General features: G+C 40.9%; 3 protein-coding genes across 3 annotated transcripts; all 3 read left to right on the forward strand.

The window, feature by feature from the left end:
• The first annotated feature begins 448 nt into the window (after nt 1-448).
• Nucleotides 449-1432, forward strand: LOC108799700 (olfactory receptor 1-like). The gene has a single exon (XM_018571599.1). The coding sequence runs from the start codon at nt 449-451 to the stop codon at nt 1430-1432; it is 984 nt and encodes a 327-aa protein (XP_018427101.1).
• Nucleotides 1433-12300: 10868 nt separating this feature from the next.
• Nucleotides 12301-13233, forward strand: LOC108799703 (olfactory receptor 1361-like). Its single transcript, XM_018571600.1, has one exon. It carries the CDS (start codon nt 12301-12303, stop codon nt 13231-13233), a length of 933 nt encoding a protein of 310 aa, XP_018427102.1.
• Nucleotides 13234-22224: 8991 nt separating this feature from the next.
• Nucleotides 22225-23181, forward strand: LOC108799704 (olfactory receptor 1361-like). Its single transcript, XM_018571601.1, has one exon. The coding sequence runs from the start codon at nt 22225-22227 to the stop codon at nt 23179-23181; it is 957 nt and encodes a 318-aa protein (XP_018427103.1).
• Nucleotides 23182-23606: the final 425 nt, after the last annotated feature.

The raw sequence follows: 23606 nt of genomic DNA on the forward strand, positions 1-23606 counted from the left end.
GTCAATGTCAGCAGCAACCCGCAATAATAAATTGATGTGTTATCTCCACAGATTTTTTTATGTTTAAATTACCTCAATGACCACCGTAATGGGGCCCCCTTCCAACTCCGGGCCCCATAGCAGTTGTTTGGCTTGATATGGCTTTTATGCCACTGTACACAGTGAAAAGAGCACCTGCACCTTAGCACATACATATTTCAAATGTGTTTCATTACTTAGAGTTTATGCTTAAAAGAATAAGACATCCTAAAAAGTTCAAATATATTAAATAGCAAGATAGCAAGACTTCAGCATAGAAGCTGAACGCTGGTTACCTTACAGAACAACCTGGGAATCAGGTGCCCCCAGACACTCTGTTGGATATCAGAGCTTTGAAGTGTCTTCTGTTAGGATTGACGTGAAGTTTACTTCATGTTTCTGGACCACACCGTACTGCAACAGGAGTGACATGTGGATACATTTCCCAAAGAAATTGATTCTGGATAATAGAATCTATGTGATGGAAACAGTTAATCTAACCTCCGGTTTTATTCTTCTGGCCTTTGTAGACCTTGATTACAACCATGCAGCTTTCTTTTCCACCATTCTGGTCATATACCTCCTCACATGGACTGCTAACTTACTTTTACTGAGTTCTATTAAACTTTCTCCACAGTTGCACATACCTATGTACTTTTTCTTAGGAAACCTGTCAGTGGTGGACATCTCTTTCTCTACAGTGACGGTTCCCAAGTTACTGTCCTGCATTCTTCATAGAGGAACCTCCATTTCCTTCCTTGGCTGTTTCCTGCAGGTGTATTTCTTTGTGTTTCTGGGCACCAATGAGAGTTTTCTTTTGTCAGTCATGGCCTTTGATCGATATTTGGCTGTTTGTATCCCTTTACGCTACATATCAATAATGAATGGTAAGGTTATGGTCATGCTGAGCATTAGTTGCTGGGTGGCCTCATCTCTGCATTCATTATTGCACACTTATACTCTGTCACAATTAAAATACTGCGATGACAGACTAATCCACCACTTTTTCTGTGATGTGACATCACTCATCAAGCTGTCCTGCTCAAGTACTACACTAGCTGAGCTCCTTATGTACACAGAAAGTTCTGTGCTTATTGTTCTTCCTTTCCTTTTGATACTCATTTCCTATATGCTTATTGCTTTGGCTATAGCGAAAATGAAGAACAGCAGTAATCGAAGCAAAGCCTTTTCTTCCTGTTCCTCTCATCTCATGGTCATTTGCTTGTTCTATGGCACAATAAGTTTCATTTACATCCGTCCTTCATCAAGTTACTCCTCCCAGTATGACCACATTGTTAGCATGGCTTACACCATTATTACTCCAATGCTGAATGCTTTTATTTACAGTCTAAGGAACCAAGATGTGAAACAGGGTGCAAAGAAACTCATCATGCAATGCTTTTCTTCCAGCTGAGCTAATAAACTATCTGCTCATGTCCTCTGATACTGAGGGGGATTTGTATCCATTACACATTGTCAATTATTATCCAACAAGTTTATTTTATTGAGTAGTATGTTGAATTTAGCATTCTTTGTTACATATGTAAAATGTCTTCTGTAATCCAAGACCAATGCCATCTGCCCATATAAACTTCTTCCATAACATTATGCTGGACCATCTACATCTCATATTTTCCAACTATACTTCTAACCACTAAAGCTCTCCCATAGCGATTTGTTCTGGAACGGACACCTCAGAGCTACCATCTGGACCATAACATCTCTTTTCCAGACAAGTGCCTTACAAACTACAAATTTATTTCGCAAAACATCTCTCCAGCCAAAGTTCTCTAACCATAATTGACTACACAATGAACACTCAGGCTACTCAGACTGAAACATCTTTCACCAACTTCTGCCATCACAATATCCTCCACAACTGGCATCTTAGACAGCCAAACTTTGCCTTTCATTACTTCTTGAAGAACTGACATATGAGGCTTACCACCTAGACAGGAATTTTCTCTACAGTTCTGACATAAAGTGGTGAGCACCAGGAGGCATTGTCACACCTCAATGTATAATGTTATGTCATAATGTCAATTGTTGATTTAGGGTGTGATGTAATCTATTTTCTCTGTTAGACTATACATGCGATTCTGATGCCTCCAGCTATGTCTGTACTTTGCCATGTTTCCAACCCTGGAGCAAGATGGTTGCTTCCACTAGATCCTCTATATCCTTGGTTCTCAACTGGTGGGATGTGACCCAAAATTGGGTGGCGACCCTGTATTCAGTGGTTCGCAACACTGTGTTCAGTGGGTCGCTGCATGCCTTCCACTATTCTAGGTGAGAGGCTCTTCAGCCTCCCCCTAGTGCAGCACTGTCAGCTCTTGCACCAATCAGCCATTCAAAATATGCTGCTCGAGTGTCAGCTTGAGGTGGAGTGGGCTGGGGTCATGGCCACAAGGGAGCTCCATCCATACCTGCATTGCTTACAATGCCCTGTGGAGTACACCTGTAGAGGTGCCTGGCCTGGAGAGACTCCAGTTCTTGCAAGGTAGGGAGACTGGGTGGACTTTAAAAATAAGTGGAGTGTGTGTGTATGTGTGTGTATGTGTGTGAGAATGTTTGTGAGTGTGTGAGAATTTGTCTGTGGTTGTGTATGTGTGTTTTTGAGGACCCATTCACACTAGTACAGTACGGTAATCGCATTGTGTTAACACACTGTACTATGCAATTGCACCTACCGTGCATTCTGGTGTGGGAGGTGTGTTGCGTTGCCATTCACTTGAATGGTACCACAAACACACCTCCCGCCCACAGTTTGTACGCCTCCACCGAAATGTGTGGTACCCTCATGCCGTGAGTTCCATTGCAGTGGGACTTGGGTCACGACCTAATGACCGAGGACAAATGTGGGTCCTGAGGTTACACATGGTGAGAACCACTGCTCTATATCCTGTCCTTCCAGAATGTATGATGGGTGTTCTCAACTTTATTTACAGTATGTTGAGTAATGTATCCCTCTAGCTCCATACTTGGAGATATGGAGGAGTACAGGATGTACACTTGGAAGTACAGAGGAGCACAGGATGTACACTTGGAGATATGGAGGAGCACAGGAGGCACACTTGGAGATATGGAGGAGCACAGGATGTACACTTCGAGATATGGAGGAGCACAAGGATACACTTGGAGATACAGAGGAGCACAGGAGGTACACTTGGAGATATGGAGGAGCGCAAGGGTACAATTGGAGATACAGAGGAGCACAGGAGGTACACTTGGAGATATGGAGGAGCACAAGGGTACAATTGGAGATACAGAGGAGCACAAGAGGTACACTTGGAGATATGGAGGAGCACCGGGGTACACTTGGAGATATGGAGGTGCATAGAGCCATACTAGGGGCACAGGGGTACCCTTGGAGATACAGAGGAGGTTCTTCAGTGGCTCTCCTGGCTGTCTCTCCTCTCTCTCTCCTGGCTATGATACTGTTTATAACATTAATTTCAAAGCTTCAAATATAATGTGTTATGTCACTTGTCGTTTTAGAGAGAGGCCTGGAACATAACTCCCTCACTTCCAAACTAGAAAGTGGGGGGGAGGGTATAAAAATAAAATTACTTAGACATAGACAATTTAATCATAGGTAAAAATAACACAGAAAGTAGTAAAAAATGAGTTAATAATAGTGGGCTCATTCCAGTCAATATAGGAAATCCGTTGGCACATGTAAGTATAACTAGCAACGGACGACCGAAATCAAGGCAGAATAATAACAATAAAAATAGTGGGGAACAACAAGGTAGTAAACTTTTGTCCCACAAAAAGAGAGGAATTAAATGTATGTACACCAACGCTAGAAGTCTGGCAAATAAAATAGAGGAGCTTGAAATTAGGCTAATTGAAGAGGACTTCGACATAGTGGGAAACAAGTTTATTTTATTGAGTAGTATGTTGAATTTAGCATTCTTTGTTACATATGTAAAATGTCTTCTGTAATCCAAGACCAATGCCATCTGCCCATATAAACTTCTTCCATAACATTATGCTGGACCATCTACATCTCATATTTTCCAACTATACTTCTAACCACTAAAGCTCTCCCATAGCGATGTGTTCTGGAACGGACACCTCAGAGCTACCATCTGGACCATAACATCTCTTTTCCAGACAAGTGCCTTACAAACTACAAATTTATTTCGCAAAACATCTCTCCAGCCAAAGTTCTCTAACCATAATTGACTACACAATGAACACTCAGGCTACTCAGACTGAAACATCTTTCACCAACTTCTGCCATCACAATATCCTCCACAACTGGCATCTTAGACAGCCAAACTTTGCCTTTCATTACTTCTTGAAGAACTGACATATGAGGCTTACCACCTAGACAGGAATTTTCTCTACAGTTCTGACATAAAGTGGTGAGCACCAGGAGGCATTGTCACACCTCAATGTATAATGTTATGTCATAATGTCAATTGTTGATTTAGGGTGTGATGTAATCTATTTTCTCTGTTAGACTATACATGCGATTCTGATGCCTCCAGCTATGTCTGTACTTTGCCATGTTTCCAACCCTGGAGCAAGATGGTTGCTTCCACTAGATCCTCTATATCCTTGGTTCTCAACTGGTGGGATGTGACCCAAAATTGGGTGGCGACCCTGTATTCAGTGGTTCGCAACACTGTGTTCAGTGGGTCGCTGCATGCCTTCCACTATTCTAGGTGAGAGGCTCTTCAGCCTCCCCCTAGTGCAGCACTGTCAGCTCTTGCACCAATCAGCCATTCAAAATATGCTGCTCGAGTGTCAGCTTGAGGTGGAGTGGGCTGGGGGCATGGCCACAAGGGAGCTCCATCCATACCTGCATTGCTTACAATGCCCTGTGGAGTACACCTGTAGAGGTGCCTGGCCTGGAGAGACTCCAGTTCTTGCAAGGTAGGGAGACTGGGTGGACTTTAAAAATAAGTGGAGTGTGTGTGTATGTGTGTGTATGTGTGTGAGAATGTTTGTGAGTGTGTGAGAATTTGTCTGTGGTTGTGTATGTGTGTTTTTGAGGACCCGTTCACACTAGTACAGTACGGTAATCGCATTGTGTTAACACACTGTACTATGCAATTGCACCTACCGTGCATTCTGGTGTGGGAGGTGTGTTGCGTTGCCATTCACTTGAATGGTACCACAAACACACCTCCCGCCCACAGTTTGTACGCCTCCACCGAAATGTGTGGTACCCTCATGCCGTGAGTTCCATTGCAGTGGGACTTGGGTCACGACCTAATGACCGAGGACAAATGTGGGTCCTGAGGTTACACATGGTGAGAACCACTGCTCTATATCCTGTCCTTCCAGAATGTATGATGGGTGTTCTCAACTTTATTTACAGTATGTTGAGTAATGTATCCCTCTAGCTCCATACTTGGAGATATGGAGGAGTACAGGATGTACACTTGGAAGTACAGAGGAGCACAGGATGTACACTTGGAGATATGGAGGAGCACAGGAGGCACACTTGGAGATATGGAGGAGCACAGGATGTACACTTCGAGATATGGAGGAGCACAAGGATACACTTGGAGATACAGAGGAGCACAGGAGGTACACTTGGAGATATGGAGGAGCGCAAGGGTACAATTGGAGATACAGAGGAGCACAGGAGGTACACTTGGAGATATGGAGGAGCACAAGGGTACAATTGGAGATACAGAGGAGCACAAGAGGTACACTTGGAGATATGGAGGAGCACCGGGGTACACTTGGAGATATGGAGGTGCATAGAGCCATACTAGGGGCACAGGGGTACCCTTGGAGATACAGAGGAGGTTCTTCAGTGGCTCTCCTGGCTGTCTCTCCTCTCTCTCTCCTGGCTATGATACTGTTTATAACATTAATTTCAAAGCTTCAAATATAATGTGTTATGTCACTTGTCGTTTTAGAGAGAGGCCTGGAACATAACTCCCTCACTTCCAAACTAGAAAGTGGGGGGGAGGGTATAAAAATAAAATTACTTAGACATAGACAATTTAATCATAGGTAAAAATAACACAGAAAGTAGTAAAAAATGAGTTAATAATAGTGGGCTCATTCCAGTCAATATAGGAAATCCGTTGGCACATGTAAGTATAACTAGCAACGGACGACCGAAAATCCCATTGACTTACATTATATACTGGTGACTTTGACACTGTATATGCTATTCAAGCATATAGATCTATTGATCTATCTATATACTGTATATCCTTGTTTGTTTTTATGTGTTCCAGATTGGGGGTGGGGGAGGTTGCTAACATCTTTTACCCATATTAATGGATAACAATAGAGAAAGAATGGTGAACAGATTCCTAGTAATTCTGCATCAGGCAATGTAAATCATATGACAGGTAGAATATATTATTATTTTTAGTATTTACTACAATCCTCCTCAGTAAACACCGGAGCAAACACACCAGAGAATTCTTAAAACACAATTAATTAGGTGAAGCAATATTCGCAGGTGACACCCTGTTCTCTGAATACAAGGAAGGCTTATACTATATATAGAGAGCTGCCTTTGTCTGGTAGATTTATTTATTCCTTCATGGTCAGGTAAGTGACACAGGGATAACATTAAAAAACTGGGAGAATCAGGAGAGATTTTAACTTCCTAGAAATGATTGGCAGAATGTCCCTAGTGGTTTGCCAAGAGGGTGGACATTTATAAAAGTATTAAAGAAAAATGTTGACAAATATTTATGGAAGCCCCAACCTGAAATTATGATTATTATACAGGATTTATATAGCACCAACAGTTTGCGCAGCGCTTTTCAATATAAGGAAGACATTACAACCACAATACAATTCAAGACAAGATGGTAAGGAGGGTCCTGCCCCTGAGGGCTTACAATCTAAAAGAGAGGGGCAAGTGATACATGAGGAGGGAGCTGTGTGGGGATGAATTGTTTGAGAATGTGATGGTTCAGTGGTTAGGTTGAGGTGGGAAATGGTGCTCTGCTGGGTCTGTTGAACAGACACAATCACTTACCACAGGATTGTGTTGTCCAAACTGAAGTAGAATGAAGGGAGGATCAATATCAGGCAGTCCTTCAAGGAGTAGATTTATTCAGCTGGCCGGGAAAAAGCAGCAATTCAGGAGGGTTCAAAGCATATGGGCTTGTACAAGGATTTATAAGGATTTAAACCACAGAACCATATGTCATCCCTTCAATTATCTCCAAAAACTAGATAATGATGTCACCCTTTACTCATATTAGCAAGTGCCAAGGACATTAGATGGGTCTAGTCTTCATGAAATTCCCTTATATCAAGTTTAGAGGACAGTTTTCTTGGCTTTGAACCTATAGTTCATTTAGCCCAGAAAATGTGTTTATGACCTATTGTCATTGAACTCTTCTAACCTTGATTGACAAAGCCTAAATACCCTACATGAACTCAAGCTACCTCAACCTACAAACTCTTAATACCCTACATGAACTCTAGCTACCTCAACCTTGAAATCCTAAATTCTCTACATGAACTCTAGCTACCTCAGCCTGCAAACCTAAATGTTCTACATAAAATCTCGTAACCTTAACCTACAAAGCCTCAATGTCCTACAAGGATTCTAGTTACTTTGACCTACAAACCTAAATGTCCTACATAAACTCTAGGTACTTTGGCCTAGAAAGCTAAATGTCCTACATGAACTCTTGTTACCATAGCCTACAAAGCTAAATGTTGCTTATTCATACAACTTATTATATATGTATTATATGTCTATCAGGTGTTTCCACCATAAGTCAGGATAAGATCTATAACTATAATCATTTGGTAATATATTGCTAATGATTAATATACACATATTGATTACACAAATATACACTATTAATTGTGCAATATATAAATGTGAAATATAAATGCAGTACTAATCAGTTCACTTACTTGTTAATATGAGGATTCAGCTTAAATGTATCTATTATATGTGAAATGCTCTGCAAGGCTAAAGCTGGCCATACACTGCTTAGAATTTCAATAGAAATTTTGTAAGAAAGAACATTCATTTTGACTTTCTATTAGTTGATGGGGTAAAATCGGCGAATGATTTCGACTGTAGTAAAGAAAAAAACTGGAAGGAAAAGATGGGGAATTTTTCTCGAATAAATTAAATTCTAACAGTGAATGTGGTTTTGTTTGGGACACTCCATTCATTCTAAAATTGAGCGTTAAAATCAAAAGAAAACTTGATTGTCATTCAAGTGTCTGAAGACATTATGGGATGGGAAAGAAAGATCTTTGGTTTGAATGTTCATTCACAAATCTACTACTGTATGACCAGCTTAAAACTTTCACTAACGTTACTATAATAATACTATTAATATTAGTGTTTATTCCGATTAATATCAATATGACATTTTTGGGTTAGTCAGAATCCCACTACAAAACAATGAAATAAAAAAAAATGGTTAAAATGAGAAAAATCACATTAAGAGCCCAATTCCCAAAACTGAAGGCTGCACGTAGAGCGTGGAAATATTATCAAAAACACATCACACAATTTATTCCGACGGGTAACAAGTATGAGACTGAAAATAAAACCTCCGTGCCTTACTTCTAAAGAGAGTAAGCGATATATAGGAATATAAGAAAAGCAATACTCTCAATAATAAATAAATGGGCTGTTCGAAAACAGAGCGTCAAAGCGGCATTCCCGTTGTTTGAAATGTCAGATGCATGTTTGTTTTGATGTGTTCCAGATTTGGGGTGGGGGCGGTTGCTAACATCTTTTACCCATATCAATGGCTAACGATAGAGAAAGAATGGTGAACAGATTCCTAGTAATTCTACATCAGGCAATGTAAATCATATCACAGGTAGAATATATTATTATTATTTTTAGCATTTACTACAATCCTCCTCGGTAAACATTGGAGCAAACACACCAGAGAATTCTTAAAACGCAATTAATTAGGTAACCCGTGTTTCCCCGAAAATAAGACACTGTCTTATATATTTTTTGCCCCAAAAAAACACACTAGGTCTTATTTTCAGGGGATGTCTTTTTTTTTTTTTAATGTGCAACAAAATGTACAACAATCTAAAGTTATCTGGTATCACTCCGCCTGTCACAGTAACCGGCGCTATAGAGGAAGTGTCGGCTAATGCGGCTCTGCTCCCCCCCGCCGCCGCAGCCTTGCTTTCTTCAGCGCCGGCTTCCTTTGCCATCACGGACAGTGGTACCAGCGGTGCAGCAGAGGGGACATCAGACAGTGGACAGTGTGGTAAAGTACGGTACCATTTACCGGTACACATTACAGTACAGTACCATTACATTAAGCAGTGTCTTCAGGGGGACAGCAGTTGAGGAAGTATGGTACTGGAGTGCTCCCTGTCACTGTGCTGGCCGGGGGGAGTCCCCTGTCATCCCCTTAATACAGTGTGTCCCTGCAGGCTGATACCATCTCTCCTGCTCTTCCCCCTCACATGCTACCACCAAACTAGGTCTTATTTTCGGGGTAGGTCTTATATTACAGGAATCTTCAAAAATAGTGCTAGGTCTTACTTTCAGGGTAGGTCTTAGTTTCGGGGAAACAGGGTATTACTTTTCCTCTATTCTGGCTTTTTATTGTAATAAATAGTAATAAATGAAACAATTTAAACTTTGGATAAATGGTTTGGTGCTGTAAAATAGGTCTACACATCAAACCAAAAAAGGGGGAACACAGCGAGTGAAAAGAGATTTGAGTTCCAACAGTGGGACAGTCCCTTAAAATGAGAGACAGTTGGGAGCTTTGCAGTTGCACTGGAAGAGGGAGGGACAGAGCACTGAGCCATCATCCAATCACAGACTGGAGGTGACCAAGTTAGCGGCATTAAAGAAAAGCAGGGTCACCAGCGTGGCTCTACAGTCTGGGGACTGGCTGGACAGAAATACAAATCTGTATTACATGTAAAACAGCAAAAAAACAACAACAAATTATAACAGGCAACGCACACAATAAGAACGTGCAAAAAAAACAAGTATGGAAACCAATCAAAATAAGAAATGAAACAACAGTCCGTATCTCGTATTGTCCGTATATCTGCAATCTTTAATAATCAATGAATTAACTGATGTCTTTCACTCAGTACTCCAGGTGCAAACCCACCGCCTACTGGACTGGAGGTCACCAAATTAAAATAACCTCCTGTTTTGAGGTAAGTCAAAAGTCAATTCACAATCTCATCTCCAAGGAATCAAACTTGCTTACATCTATAGTCTTGAACATGATGTAGATAAGGATCCCACCAACAAATAAGCATGTTCTTGTACCAGAATATGAATGTGCAAGGCTCAGGAAAGAGGGAAAAATAATCTCATAGTATAATATTATTATTATTATTATACAGGATTTATATAGCGCCAACAGTTTGTGCAGCGCTTTACAATATAAGGAATACATTACAATCACAATACAATTCAAGACAAGATGGTAAGGAGGGCCCTGACCCTGAGGGCTTATAATCTAAGAGATAATAGATTTATTATGCAGAAAACAAGGTCAAAACCGCAGGGAACACTCACAGAACTATTGGATAATCACATGTGTACAGAACCTCAGTCAGCTAGTAATAGAATGTCTCATTCACTATAACGTATGTACCAACGTGTATCCATGCCCAACCTGAGATGTTTTATCCCTGGTCATATGTACACAAACAAGTTACATAGTAGCACAGGTGTTACCATATAGACAGGCAGAGAAGTAACTACAGGTCATGGGGCTCATAGCAAAATTGTGATGGAGAATTAGATACATAAAGTATGTCTAAATTAAGGACAGGTAGCAGGAGAGCTGCTACCTTTCAGTGAATTATTAGTTACTAGAGCTGTGGAGAGAAGTTGTCAGGCAAGAGGCGGCATCAGTGCTTAAAATGAACATTTTTTTTCCATCTAATTGCTTTGTCCTCTGCATCTCACCAGTTGTTTTTAGCATCTCAGATCACAGGGCCTTAGTGTATATCCTAGCCCCCAACCCCACCCCACCCCCACCAACTTCTACCACAGCAAGCAAATGCTGGAAAGGGTAGTGAATAGTCAGAAAAAAAGAACAAACAACAAAGCTGTCATAGTAATAATGATGACCATCGCAATATGTTGCAGCATAAGATCATTGTTAGTACTTCTGAACATAGTGATTGTACAGTATAGCCCTCATACAAACTGAATTAAACTGTGAGGGCTTTAATTGCAGAACTACAAACAGCTTCCAGCTTTGACACTCTGGGATTTTTAAAGCCTGAGGAAGACTGCATACAGGGCTAGTTTCGGTGCTGGCTGGGATGACAATTAAACCTACATCACTAAGACAGTTACAAAGCCAGTATAACCATACAGGTTATGGTGAGGAAGGACTAAAGGAATAATAAAAAAAAAAAAAAAACAGAATAAGTGCATAGCACAGAAAAGCCTCCCTTAAACCCTTGGTATTCACAGGTCCTATTCCATCACACATGCCAAAAATAAAAAGGAGTATTTCTCATTTGAGGACAGTCAGCAGAGCCATGCAAATCATTGCTTTCTGTTCCATCAGCCAGAACCAGGCAGTATAACCTAATATTATAGATCCTTATCTTATTTTTGGGATTTGTTATGGAAGGAGATGTGTGAATATTTTTTGTTCCAAGAAGGCTTTACTGTGCTAAGACAGGTAAACAAATTCCCCTTCACAGCCTGCAAAGAGAGATCTGTGCCTATGGGCAATGACCGAGAAGTCCCTTTCTGCACTTCTGACATAACATAACTTCTTCTGCAAATGGAATGTCACAGGGGGTACATGGTCAATATCAGCACCAACCTCTGCAACTTTTAATAATACACTCATAGATATGTGTTGTCACAGTTTTATTATGTTTAAATTACCTCAATAACCACCCTAATGGGGCCCCCTTCCAACTCCAGGCCCCATTGCAGTGTTTTGGATTGCTGTAGCTATTATGCCAATGTATACCGTGAAAACAGCACCTACATATTTAGCACATACAGCACGTGTTTCAATTGTGTGTTTCGCTTCCTAGAGTTCAAGCTTAAAAGAATAAGACATCCTAAAAAGTTAAAATATATTAAATATCAAAAACTTACCATGGAAGCTGAACGCTGGTCACCCTACCGAGCAACTTGAGAGTCAGGTGTTCCCAGACACTCTGCTGGATATCAGAGCTTGGAAGTGTCTTCTGTTAGGATTGACTTGAAGCTTACTGTATGTTTCTGAGCCACACGTTCACTTTATTTATAAAGACACCGTACTGCAACAGGAGTGACATGTGGATACATTTTCCAAAGAAATTGATTCTGGATGATAATATTTTAGAATCTATGGGATGGAGACAGTAAATCTAACCTCCGGTTTTATTCTTCTGGCCTTTGTAGACCTTGATTACAACCATGCAGCTTTCTTTTCCACCATTCTGGTCATATACCTCCTCACATGGACTGCTAACTTACTTTTACTGAGTTCTATTAAACTTTCTCCACAGTTGCACACGCCTATGTACTTTTTCTTGGGGAACCTGTCAGTGGTGGACATCTCTTTCTCTACAGTGACGGTTCCCAAGTTACTGTCCTGCATTCTTCATAGAGGAACCTCCATTTCCTTCCTTGGCTGTTTCCTGCAGGTGTATTTCTTTGTGTTTCTGACCACCAATGAGAGTTTTCTTTTGTCAGTCATGGCCTTTGATCGATATTTGGCTGTTTGTATCCCTTTACGCTACATATCATTAATGAATGGTAAGGTTATGGTCATGCTGAGCATTAGTTGCTGGGTGGCCTCATCTTTGCAATCATTATTGCACACTTATACTCTGTCACAATTAAAATACTGCGATGACAGACTAATCCACCACTTTTTCTGTGATATTACATCCCTCATCAAGCTGTCCTGCTCAAGTACTACACTAGCTGAGCTTCTAATATACACAGAAGGTTCTGTGCTTATTGTTTTTCCTTTCCTTTTGATTCTCATTTCCTATATGCTTATTGCTTTGGCTATAGCGAAAATGAAGAACGGCAATAATCGAAGCAAAGCCTTTTCTTCCTGTTCCTCTCATCTCATGGTCATTTGCTTGTTCTATGGCACTGTAAGTTTCATTTACATCCGTCCTTCATCAAGTTACTCCTCCCAGTATGACCGCATTGTTAGCTTGGCTTACACCATTATTAGTCCTATGCTGAATGCTTTTATTTACAGTCTAAGGAACCAAGATGTGAAACAGGGTGCAAAGAAACTCATCATCCAATGCTTTTCTTCCAGCTAAGCTCATAAACTATCTGCTCATGTTCTCTGATACTGAGGGGGATTTGTATCCATTACACATTGTCAATTATCATTCAGCAAGTTTATTTTATTGAGTAGTATGTTGAATTTAGCATTCCTTGTTACATATGTAAAATGTCTTCTGTAATCCAAGACCAAAGTCATCTGCCCATATAAACTTCTTCCATAACATTATGCTGGACTATCTACATCTCATATTTTCCAACTATACTTCTAACCACCAAAGCTCTCCCATAGCGATTTGTTCTGGAACGGACACCTCAGAGCTACCATCTGGACCATAACATCTCTTTTCCAGACAAGTGCCTTACAAACTACAAATTTATTTCCCAAAACATCTCTCCAACCAAAGTTCTCTAACCATAATTGACTACACAATGAACACTCAGGCTACTCAGACTGAAACATCTTTCACCAACTTCTGCAATCACAATATCCTCCACAACTGGCATCTTAGACAGCCAAACTTTGCCTTTCATTACTTCTTGAAGAACTGACATATGAGGCTTACCACCTAGACAGGACTTTTCTCTACAGTTCTGACATAAAGTGGTGAGCACCAGGAGGCATTGTCACACCTCAATGTATAATGTTATGTCATACTGTCAATTGTTAGTTTCGGGTGTGATGTAATCTATTTTCTCTGTTAGACTATACATGCGATTCTGATACCTCCAGCTATGTCTGTACTTTGCCATGTTTCCAACCCTGGAGCATGATTGTTGCTTCCACTATCCTCTATATCCTTGGTTCTCAACTGGTGGGATGTGACCTAAAATTGGGTGGCGACCATGTATTCAGTGGTTCACAACACTGAATACCTGAAGGCTGAAAGCCTTCCACTATTCTAGGTGAGAGGCTCTTCAGCCTCCCCTTAGTGCAGCACTGTCAGCTCTTGCACCAGCAGCCATTCAGAATATGCTGCTCGAGTGTCAGCTTGAGGTGGAGTGGGCTGGGGGCATGGCCACAAGGGAGCTCCATCCATACCTGCATTGCTTACAATGCCCTGTGGAGTACACCTGTAGAGGTGCCTGGCCTGGAGAGACTCCAGTTCTTGCAAGGTAGGGAGACTGGGTGGACTTTAAAAAGAAGTGGAGTGTGTATGTGTGTGTGTGTGAGAATGTCTGTGAGTGTGTGAGAATTTGTCTGTGGTTGTGTATGTGTGTTTTTGAGGACCCGTTCACACTAGTACAGTGAGGTAATCGCATTGTGTTAACGCACTGTACTATGCAATTGCACCTACCATGCATTCTGGTGTGGAAGGTGTGTTGCGTTGCCATTCACTTGAATGGTACCCCAAACACACCTCACGCCCACAGTTTGTAAGCCGGCACCGAAATGCCTGGTACCCTCATGCCATGCTTTCCATTGCAGTGTGACTTGGGTCATGACCTAATGACCAAGGACAAATGTGGGTCCTGAGGTTACATAGGTTGAGAACCACTGCTCTATATCCTGTCCTTGCAGAATGTATAACGGGTGTTCTCACCTTTATTTATGTTGAGTAATGTATCCCTCTAGCTCTGCCGAGACTGGAGTAACAGACCAGAAATTATATTTGTGAGCTCTATGGAAAGGACAATACATTACATTACAGATGTCTTCCTGACACTGAGTAATTTTCTTTGATTGCATGCAAATCCTACGGAAGACCATGTAAGGCCCCTTTCACATGGGCAGTCTCTGTCAGTTTATAAAGCGGACCCAACCAGATGCCCAATGTTAGTCTATGGGCAGCCATGTGTACATAGATGGGCTTTCATTTACACCCGGTTATCCCCGACCCTGGCCAGGTCCAGCAAAAACAAATGAATCAGAGATATGATTTGCCGGACCTGAACGTGTTGGATTGGGGGTAATGTGATGTAAATGGACACATGTCCGTCTACTTATGATTGCCCATAGATCAATCAGCAGTAATTTCACTTTTTTCTTCCATCTTGAGATGGAGGAAAAAAATGGATGGACACTGATTTCACATCCGCTCTGTACTGCTGCGATCAGGAGGGGATCCATACACAGATCCCTTCCTGATCAGCCCGTTAGAAAGGGGCCTAAACCATTCAGCACAACTATCATAAAAGACTTACATCACAAGAGAAATGTATGGGATGCCAAAGTTGATGTCTTTTTGAAAATCTTAGTTGCCTGGCTTTCATTCGGATTCAATGCCTTTAATGGTTTTATTCCCTGACTGGTAACTATTTGAGCTGTTTCAAAATAGCGCCCTTTTCAGCTGGTCACGTGACTGTCATTCAAACAACAGCAAAATCAGTGTCATCTAGCTTATCCTTCCTTCGCAGACCTTAGCTGCAGAAGGAAATGCAGGGGACCTCTATACAACTGCAATTGGCTAAAATACTAACAGTAATGTGCAGAGTCTCTGGTAGCTAGAGGCACAGTCGGTACACTTGGACATACACAGGAGCACAAGGTAAACACTTGATGGTACAGAGGAGCACAGGAGGTACACGTGGAGATATGAGGAGCAAAGGGTGTACACTTGGAAGTACAGAGGAGCACAGGATGTACACTTGGAGATATGGAGGAGCACAGGTGTACACTTAGAGATATGGAGGAGCGAAGGATGTACACTTGGAAGTACAGAGGAGCACAGGATGTACACTTGGAGATATGGAGGAGCACAGGTGTACACTTGGAGATATGGAGGAGCACAGGTGTACACTTGGAGATATGGAAGAGCACAAGGGTACACTTGGAGATACAGAGGAGCACAGGAGGTACACTTGGAGATATGGAGGAGCACACGGGTACACTTGGAGATATAGAGGAGCACAGGAGGTACACTTGGAGATATGGAGGAGCACAGGAGGTACACTTAGAGATATGGAGGAGCTTAGGGGTGCACTTGGAGATATGGAGGAGCTTAGGGGTGCACTTGGAGATATGGAGGCACAAAGATGTTAATTTGGGAGTATGGAGGTGCATAGAGCCATACTAGGGGCACAGGGGTACCCTTGGAGATACAGAGGAGGTTCTTCAGTGGCACTCCTCACTCTCTCTCTGGCTGTCTCTCCTCTCTCTCTCTCCTGGCTATGATACTGTTTAGCATTTATAACATTAATTTCAAAGCTTTAAATATAATGTGTTATTTCACTTGTCATTTTAGAGAGAGGCATGGAACATAACTCCCTCACTTCCCATTGACTTACATTATATACAGGGGTTTCAAATTACATCAGTTTCTATTTGCAACCATTCCATCCTGAAGTGTGGTGTAATTTGAGGGCTATCTGTATGTAGTAATTAGACTTTACTTAGGGTTAGTGTTAGTGAATTTGACACTGTATATGCTATTCAAGCATAAAGATCTATTGATCTATCTATCTATATACTGTATATCCTTGTTTGTTTTGATGTGTTCCAGATTGGGGGTGGGGGAGGTTGCTAACATCTTTTACCCATATTAATGGATAACTATAGAGAAAGAATGGTGAACAGATTACTAGTAAAACAGTAGAAATTCAACATCAGGCAATGTAAATCATATGACAGGTAGTTATTATTTGTAGTATTTACTACAATCCTCCTCGGTAAACATCGGAGCAAACACACCAGAGAATTCTTAAAACACAATTAATTAGGTGAAGCAATATTCGCAGGTGACACGCAGTTCCCTGAATACAAGGAAGGCTTATACTATATATAGAGAGCTGCCTTTGTCTGGTAGATTTCTTTAGTCCTTCATGGTCTGGTAAGTGACACAGGGATAAAACTACAAAACTGGGGGAATCAGGAGAGATTTTAACTTCCTAGAAGTGACTGGTAGACTGACACTAGTGGTTTGCCAAGAGGGTGGAAATGTATAAAATTATTAAAGAAAAATGTTGACAATTATTTACGGAAGCCCCAACCTGAAATTATTATACAGGATTTATATAGCGCCAACAGTTTGCACGGCGCTTTACAATATATATATGGAAGACATTACAATCACAATACAATTCAAGACAAGATGGTAAGGAGGGCCCTGCCTCTGAGGGCTTACAATCTAAAAGGGAGGGGGAAGTGATACATGAGGAGGTAGCTGTGAGGGGATGAATTGTTTGAGAATGTGATGGTTCCATGGTTAGGTTGAGGTGGGAAATGATGCTCTGCTGGGTCTGTTGAACAGACACAATCACCTATCACAGGATTGTATTGTCCAAACTGAAGTAGAATGAAGGGAGGATTAACACCAGGCAGATCTTCAAGGAGTAGATTTATTCAGCTGGCCAGGAACAAGCAGCAATTCAGGAGGGTTCAAAGAATATGGGCTTGCACAAGGATTTATAAGGATTTGAACAATAGAACCATATGTAATACCTTCAATTATCTCCAAAAACTAGATAATGATGTCACCCTTTACTCATATTAGCAAGTACCAAGAACATTAGATGGGTCTAGTCTTCATAAGACTCGCTTATATCAAGTTTAGAGGACAGTTGTTTTGGCTTTGAACCTATAGTTCATTTAGCTAAGGTCAGAACATGTGTTTTTGACCTATTGTCATTGAACTCTTCTAACCTTGATTTACAAAGCCTAAATACCCTACATGAACTCGAGCTACCTCAACCTACAAATCCTAAATGTTCTTCATGAATTCTTGTAACCCCAACCTACAAAGCCTCAATGTCCTACAAGGATTCTAGTTATCACAACCTACCAACCTAAATGTCCTACATCAACTCTAGGTACCTCGGCCTACAAAGCTAAATGTCCTAAGGGAACTCTTGTTAACAGAAACCTACAAAGCTAAATGTTGCTTATTCATACAACTTATTATATATGTATTATATGTCTATCAGGTGTTTCCACCATAAGTCAGGATAATATCTATAACTATAATCAATTGTTAATATATTGCTAATGATTAATATACACATATTATTTACACAAATATACACTATAAATTGTGCAATATATAAATGTAAAATATAAAATCAGTTCACTTACTCGTTATCATCTACAATACATTACTAATGCGAGGATTTATCTTAAATGTATCTATTATATGTGAAATGCTCTGCAAGGCTAAAGCTGGCCATACACTGCTTAGATTTTCAAAAATGTTTTTGTAAGAAAGAACTTTCATTTTGACTTTCTATTAGTTGATGGGAACAAATTGACAATCGGTTTCGATTGTAGTAATAAAAGAGCTTTAAGGGGCAGGATGGGACATTTTTCTTGAATTAATCAAATTCTAACAGTGAATGTGGTTTTTGTTTGGGAAACTCCATTCATTCCAAAATCGAATGTTGAAATCAAATGAAATCTTGGTCGTCATTCGTCAAGTGTCAGATGACATTATCAGGTGGGAAATAAAGATCTTTGGAACGGCCGTTCGTTCACAAATCTACTAGTGTATGGCCGGCTTAAAACTTTCACTGATGTAACTATTATAATAGTATTAATATTAGTGTTTATTCCGATTTATATCATTATGACATTTTTGGGCTAATCAGAATCCCACTACAAAACATTGAAATAAAAAAAAAATAAGCAAAATCACCTTAATAGCCGAATTCCCAAAACTGAAGGCTGCACGTAGGGCGTGTAAATATTATCAAAAACACATCACACAATTTATTCCGATGGGTAACAAGTATGAGACTGAAAATAAAACCTCTGTGCTTTACTTCTAAAGACAGAAAGTGATATATAGAAATATAAGAAAAGCAATACTCTAATAATAAATAAATGGGCTTTTTTTCAAAAACAGAGCGCCAAAACGGCATTCCCGTTGTTTGAAATGTCAGATGCAAAAACCATTCTGGAATAAAATAAAAGGGAGATTAATAAACCTTAATTTAAGTCCGATATAAAAAGTGTTTTTTTAAAATCACTTTTCCTCTATTCTGGCTTTTTATAGTAAACAAATCATTTAAAGGTTGGATAAATGGTTTGGTGCTGTAAAATACTTCTCTTAAAGGAGAACTATGGAGGTCAGGGGTTTTCCCCATAGTTCTCCTTAGGGTAACAGGAGGACACAAACTAGCGTCCTCCTGTCACCCTAGGCTCAGTATACCGCGAGCTACAGCTCGCGGTATACTGAGACGCCGCAGCCGGAGCGGATTCCGACATGGACGTCCAGCCCCTCCCCCTATCACGGCAGAGAGCTGTGACAGGATCGAGAAGTGAGCGAGCGCCGGTATGTGTTCACTCACCTGCCGATCTACTGAGCCGACCTGTGACAGTCTCATTGTCACAGGTCGGCTAGAACTATGAGGTGAGTGAAAATCACTCATCTCATTGTTCTCCTTTAAATAATACATATTTCTAAAACAGGTCTACACATCAGACCAAAAAAGAGGGAGGACGGAGAGGGAAAGGGGGAGACAGTTACAATAGTAGCACAGTCCTTTAAAATGAGGGACAGTTGGGAGATTTGCAGTTGGACTGGAAGAGGGAGGGACAGAGCACTGAGCCATCATCTAATCACAGACGGGAAGTGACCAAGCTGTATTATTTAGTTGCAGTAAAGAAAGGCAGGGTCACCAACGTGGCTGTGCAGTCTGGGGACTGACTGGATAGAAATACAAATCCGTAATACAGGTCAAGCAGCAAAAAAAAACAACAAATAATAACGCACACAATAAGAACGTGCAAACAAAGTGGAAAAAGCAAGTATGTAAAGCATACAAAATAAAAAATGAAACAATAGTCCGTATATCTGCAATCTTGAATAATCAGTGAATTAACTGATATCTATCACTCAGTACTCCAGGTGCCTCCAGTCTTAAAGGAGAACTTTGAGGGGTGTGCTTTTCACTCACCTCATAGTTCTAGCCGACCTGTGACAATGAGACTGTCACAGGTCGGCTCAGTAGATCGGGAGGTGAGCGAACACATCCCGGCGTTCGCTCACCTCTCGATCCTGTCACGGCTCTCTGCCGTGACAGTGGAGGGGCTGGATTCCCCCCTCCCCGCTCTGATCCTCCAGCGCTGACTGGCGAAACGGACGGGGGCGGGTACAGCTGGCTCTGCCTCTGTCGGGATCCGCTTCAGCTGCGGCTCGCGGTATACTGCGGCATCTCAGTATACCGCGAGCTAGAGGCTCGTCGTATACTGAGCCCAGGGTGACAGGAGGACGCTAGTTTGTGTCCTCCCGTTACCCTAAGGAGAAGTATGGGGAAAAGCCCTGACCCCATAGATCTCCTTTAAGGTAAGTCAAAAGTCAATTCACAATCTCCTCTCCAGGGATTTAAACTTGCTTCCATCTATGGTCTTGAACTTGGTGTAGATGGAGATCCCACCAACAAATAAGCATGTTCTTGTACCAGAATATAAATGTGCAAGGCTCTGGAAAGAGGAAAAAAATCATCTCATAGTATAATAGATTTATTATACAGAAAACAAGGTTAAAACAGCAGGGAACACTCACAGAACTATTGGATGATCACATGTGTACAGAGCCTCAGTCAGCTAGTAATAGAATGTCTCATTCACTATAACGTATGTACCAACGTGTCTCCATGCCCAACCTGAGATGTTTTATCAGCTGGTCATATGTACACAAACGAGTTACATAGTAGCACAGGTGTTACCATATAGACAGGCAGAGAAGTAACTACAGGTCATGGGGCTCATAGCAAAATGTTGATGGGACTCCCCGGCAACCTCCCTACTGTCATTGATCTTACAAACATATGTCTGAATTGTCTTATGTCTAAATCAAGGACAGGTAGCATGCAATTGTCTTTAAACTGTGGGGTTTTTAATTGTAGGACTACAAACAGCTGTCGGTTTTTAGCTGAGACACTCTGGGATTTTTACAGTCTGAGGAAGGTAATTTCGGTGCTGGCTGGGATGACCAGAAGCTCTGAGGGCAATAAATCTACCTTACTAAGACAGTTAAAAAGCCAGTATAACCATACAGGTTATGGTGAGGAAGGACTAAAGGAATACAAAAAGACGGAATATGTGCATAGCACAGAAAAGCCTCATTTATCACTTGGTATTCACAGGTCCATCACATATCGCAAAAGTAAGAGGAATATTTCTAATTTCAGGACAGTGGGTGGAGCCATGCAAATTGTTGATTTCTGCACCATCAGCCAGAAGCAATGGTGTGTAGGGCAGAACAATACCCAATATTACAGAGCCTTGTCTTATCTTTGGGATTTGTTATGGAATGAGATAATATATAAATATCTTCTCTTCCAAGAAGGCTTTACTGTGCTAAGCTTGCAAAGGGAGATCTGTGTCTAGGGGCAATGCCTGAGAAGTCTCCTGCTGTACGTCTGACATTACCTCTTCTAGAAATAGAATGTCACAGGGGGCACATGGTCAATGTGAGCAGAAACCCATAATAATACATTGATAGATATGTGTTATCTTCACAGATTATTTTTATGTTTAAATTACCTCAATGACCACCCTAAAGGGGCCCCCTTCCAACTCCGGGCCCCATAGCAGTTGTTTGAGTTGCTATGGCTAATATGCCACTGTATAAATCTACTGTACATATTCAGCACATATGTATTTCAACTGCGTGTTTCACTTCCTAGAGTTCAAGCTTAAAATAATAAGACATCCTAAAATATATATATATATATATTACTAGCAAGATAGCAAGATTTTAGCATGGAAGCTGAACGCTGGTTGCCTTACAGAACAACTTGGGAATTAGGTGTCTCCAGATATCAGAGCTTGGAAGTGTCTTCCGTTATTATTGACTTGAAGTGTACGTCATGTTTCTGGGCCTCAAGTTCACCGTAATGTCACTGCATAAGGTACAAAGACACCGTACTGCAGCAGGAGTGACATGTGGATACATTTTCCAGAGAAATTGATTCTGGATGATGAGGTAGATTGTTGAAAAAAGTTTTTTTTAGGCAAAATATAAGCAGTCATATAAAATACTGTTCCTAATGTCCATTGTCAGGAATGCCATAACGGAGAAATCTACAAGCAAATCAATGAATAGGATTGGATTAGGTAATTGTTTTAAAACTTTTGAATCATCATCATGAAGAACGTTTTAGAACCTGTGATGGAGACAGTAAATCTAACCTCCGGTTTTATCCTTCTGGCCTTTGTAGACTTTCAATACAACCGTGCTGCTTTCTTCTCCACCATTCTGGTCATATATGGACTCACATGGACTGCTAACATACTTTTACTGAGTGCTGTTAAACTTTCTCCACAGTTGCACACACCTATGTACTTTTTCTTAGGAAACCTGTCAGTGGTGGACATCTCTTTCTCTACAGTGACGGTTCCCAAGTTACTGTCCTGCATTCTTCATAGAGGAACCTCCATTTCCTTCCTTGGCTGTTTCCTGCAGGTGTATTTCTTTGTGTTTCTGGGCACCAATGAGAGTTTTCTTTTGTCAGTCATGGCCTTTGATCGATATTTGGCTGTTTGTATCCCTTTACGCTACATATCATTAATGAATGGTAAGGTTATGGTCATGCTGAACATTAGTTGCTGGGTGGCCTCATCTGTGCATTCATTATTGCACACTTATATTCTGTCACAAATAAAATACTGTGATGACAGACTAATCCACCACTTTTTCTGTGACGTGACATCACTCATCAAGCTGTCCTGCTCAAGTACTACACTAGCTGAGCTCCTAATATATACAGAAGGTTCTGTGGTTATTATTTTTCCTTTCCTTTTGATACTCATTTCCTATATGCTTATTGCTTTGGCTATAGCGAAAATGAAGAACGGCAGTAATCGAAGCAAAGCCTTTTCTTCCTGTTCCTCTCATCTCATGGTCATTTGCTTGTTCTATGGCACTGTAAGTTTCATTTACATCCGTCCTTCATCGAGTTACTCCTCCCAGTATGACCGCATTGTTAGCATGGCTTACTCCATCATCACACCTATGCTGAATGCTTTTATTTACAGTCTAAGGAACCAAGATGTGAAACAGGGTGCAAAGAAACTCATCATGCAATGCTTTTCTTCCAGCTAAGCTAATAAACTATCTGCTCTTGTTCTCTGATACTGAGGGGGATTTGTATCCATTACACATTGTCAATTATCTCCCAACATGTCCTCTGTAATCCCAGGCCAAAGTGATCTGCCCATTCAAACTTCTTCCATAACATTATGCTGGACCATCTACATCTCATATTTTCCAACTATACTTCTAACAACTAAAGCTCTCCCATAGCAATGTGTTCTGGAATAGACACCTCAGAGCTACCATCTGGACCATAATATCTCTTTTCCAGACATGTGCCTCACAAACTACAAATTTATTTCCCAAAACATCTCTCCAAACAAAGTTCTTCAACCATAATTGACTACACAGTACACAATGAACATTCATACTGAAACATCTTTCACCAACTTCTGCCATCACAATATCCTCCACAACTGACATCTTAGACAGCC

This window comes from Nanorana parkeri, unplaced genomic scaffold (assembly GCF_000935625.1).
Source record: "Nanorana parkeri isolate BGI_ZX_2015 unplaced genomic scaffold, ASM93562v1 scaffold1791, whole genome shotgun sequence".
NCBI lineage: Eukaryota > Metazoa > Chordata > Amphibia > Anura > Dicroglossidae > Nanorana > Nanorana parkeri.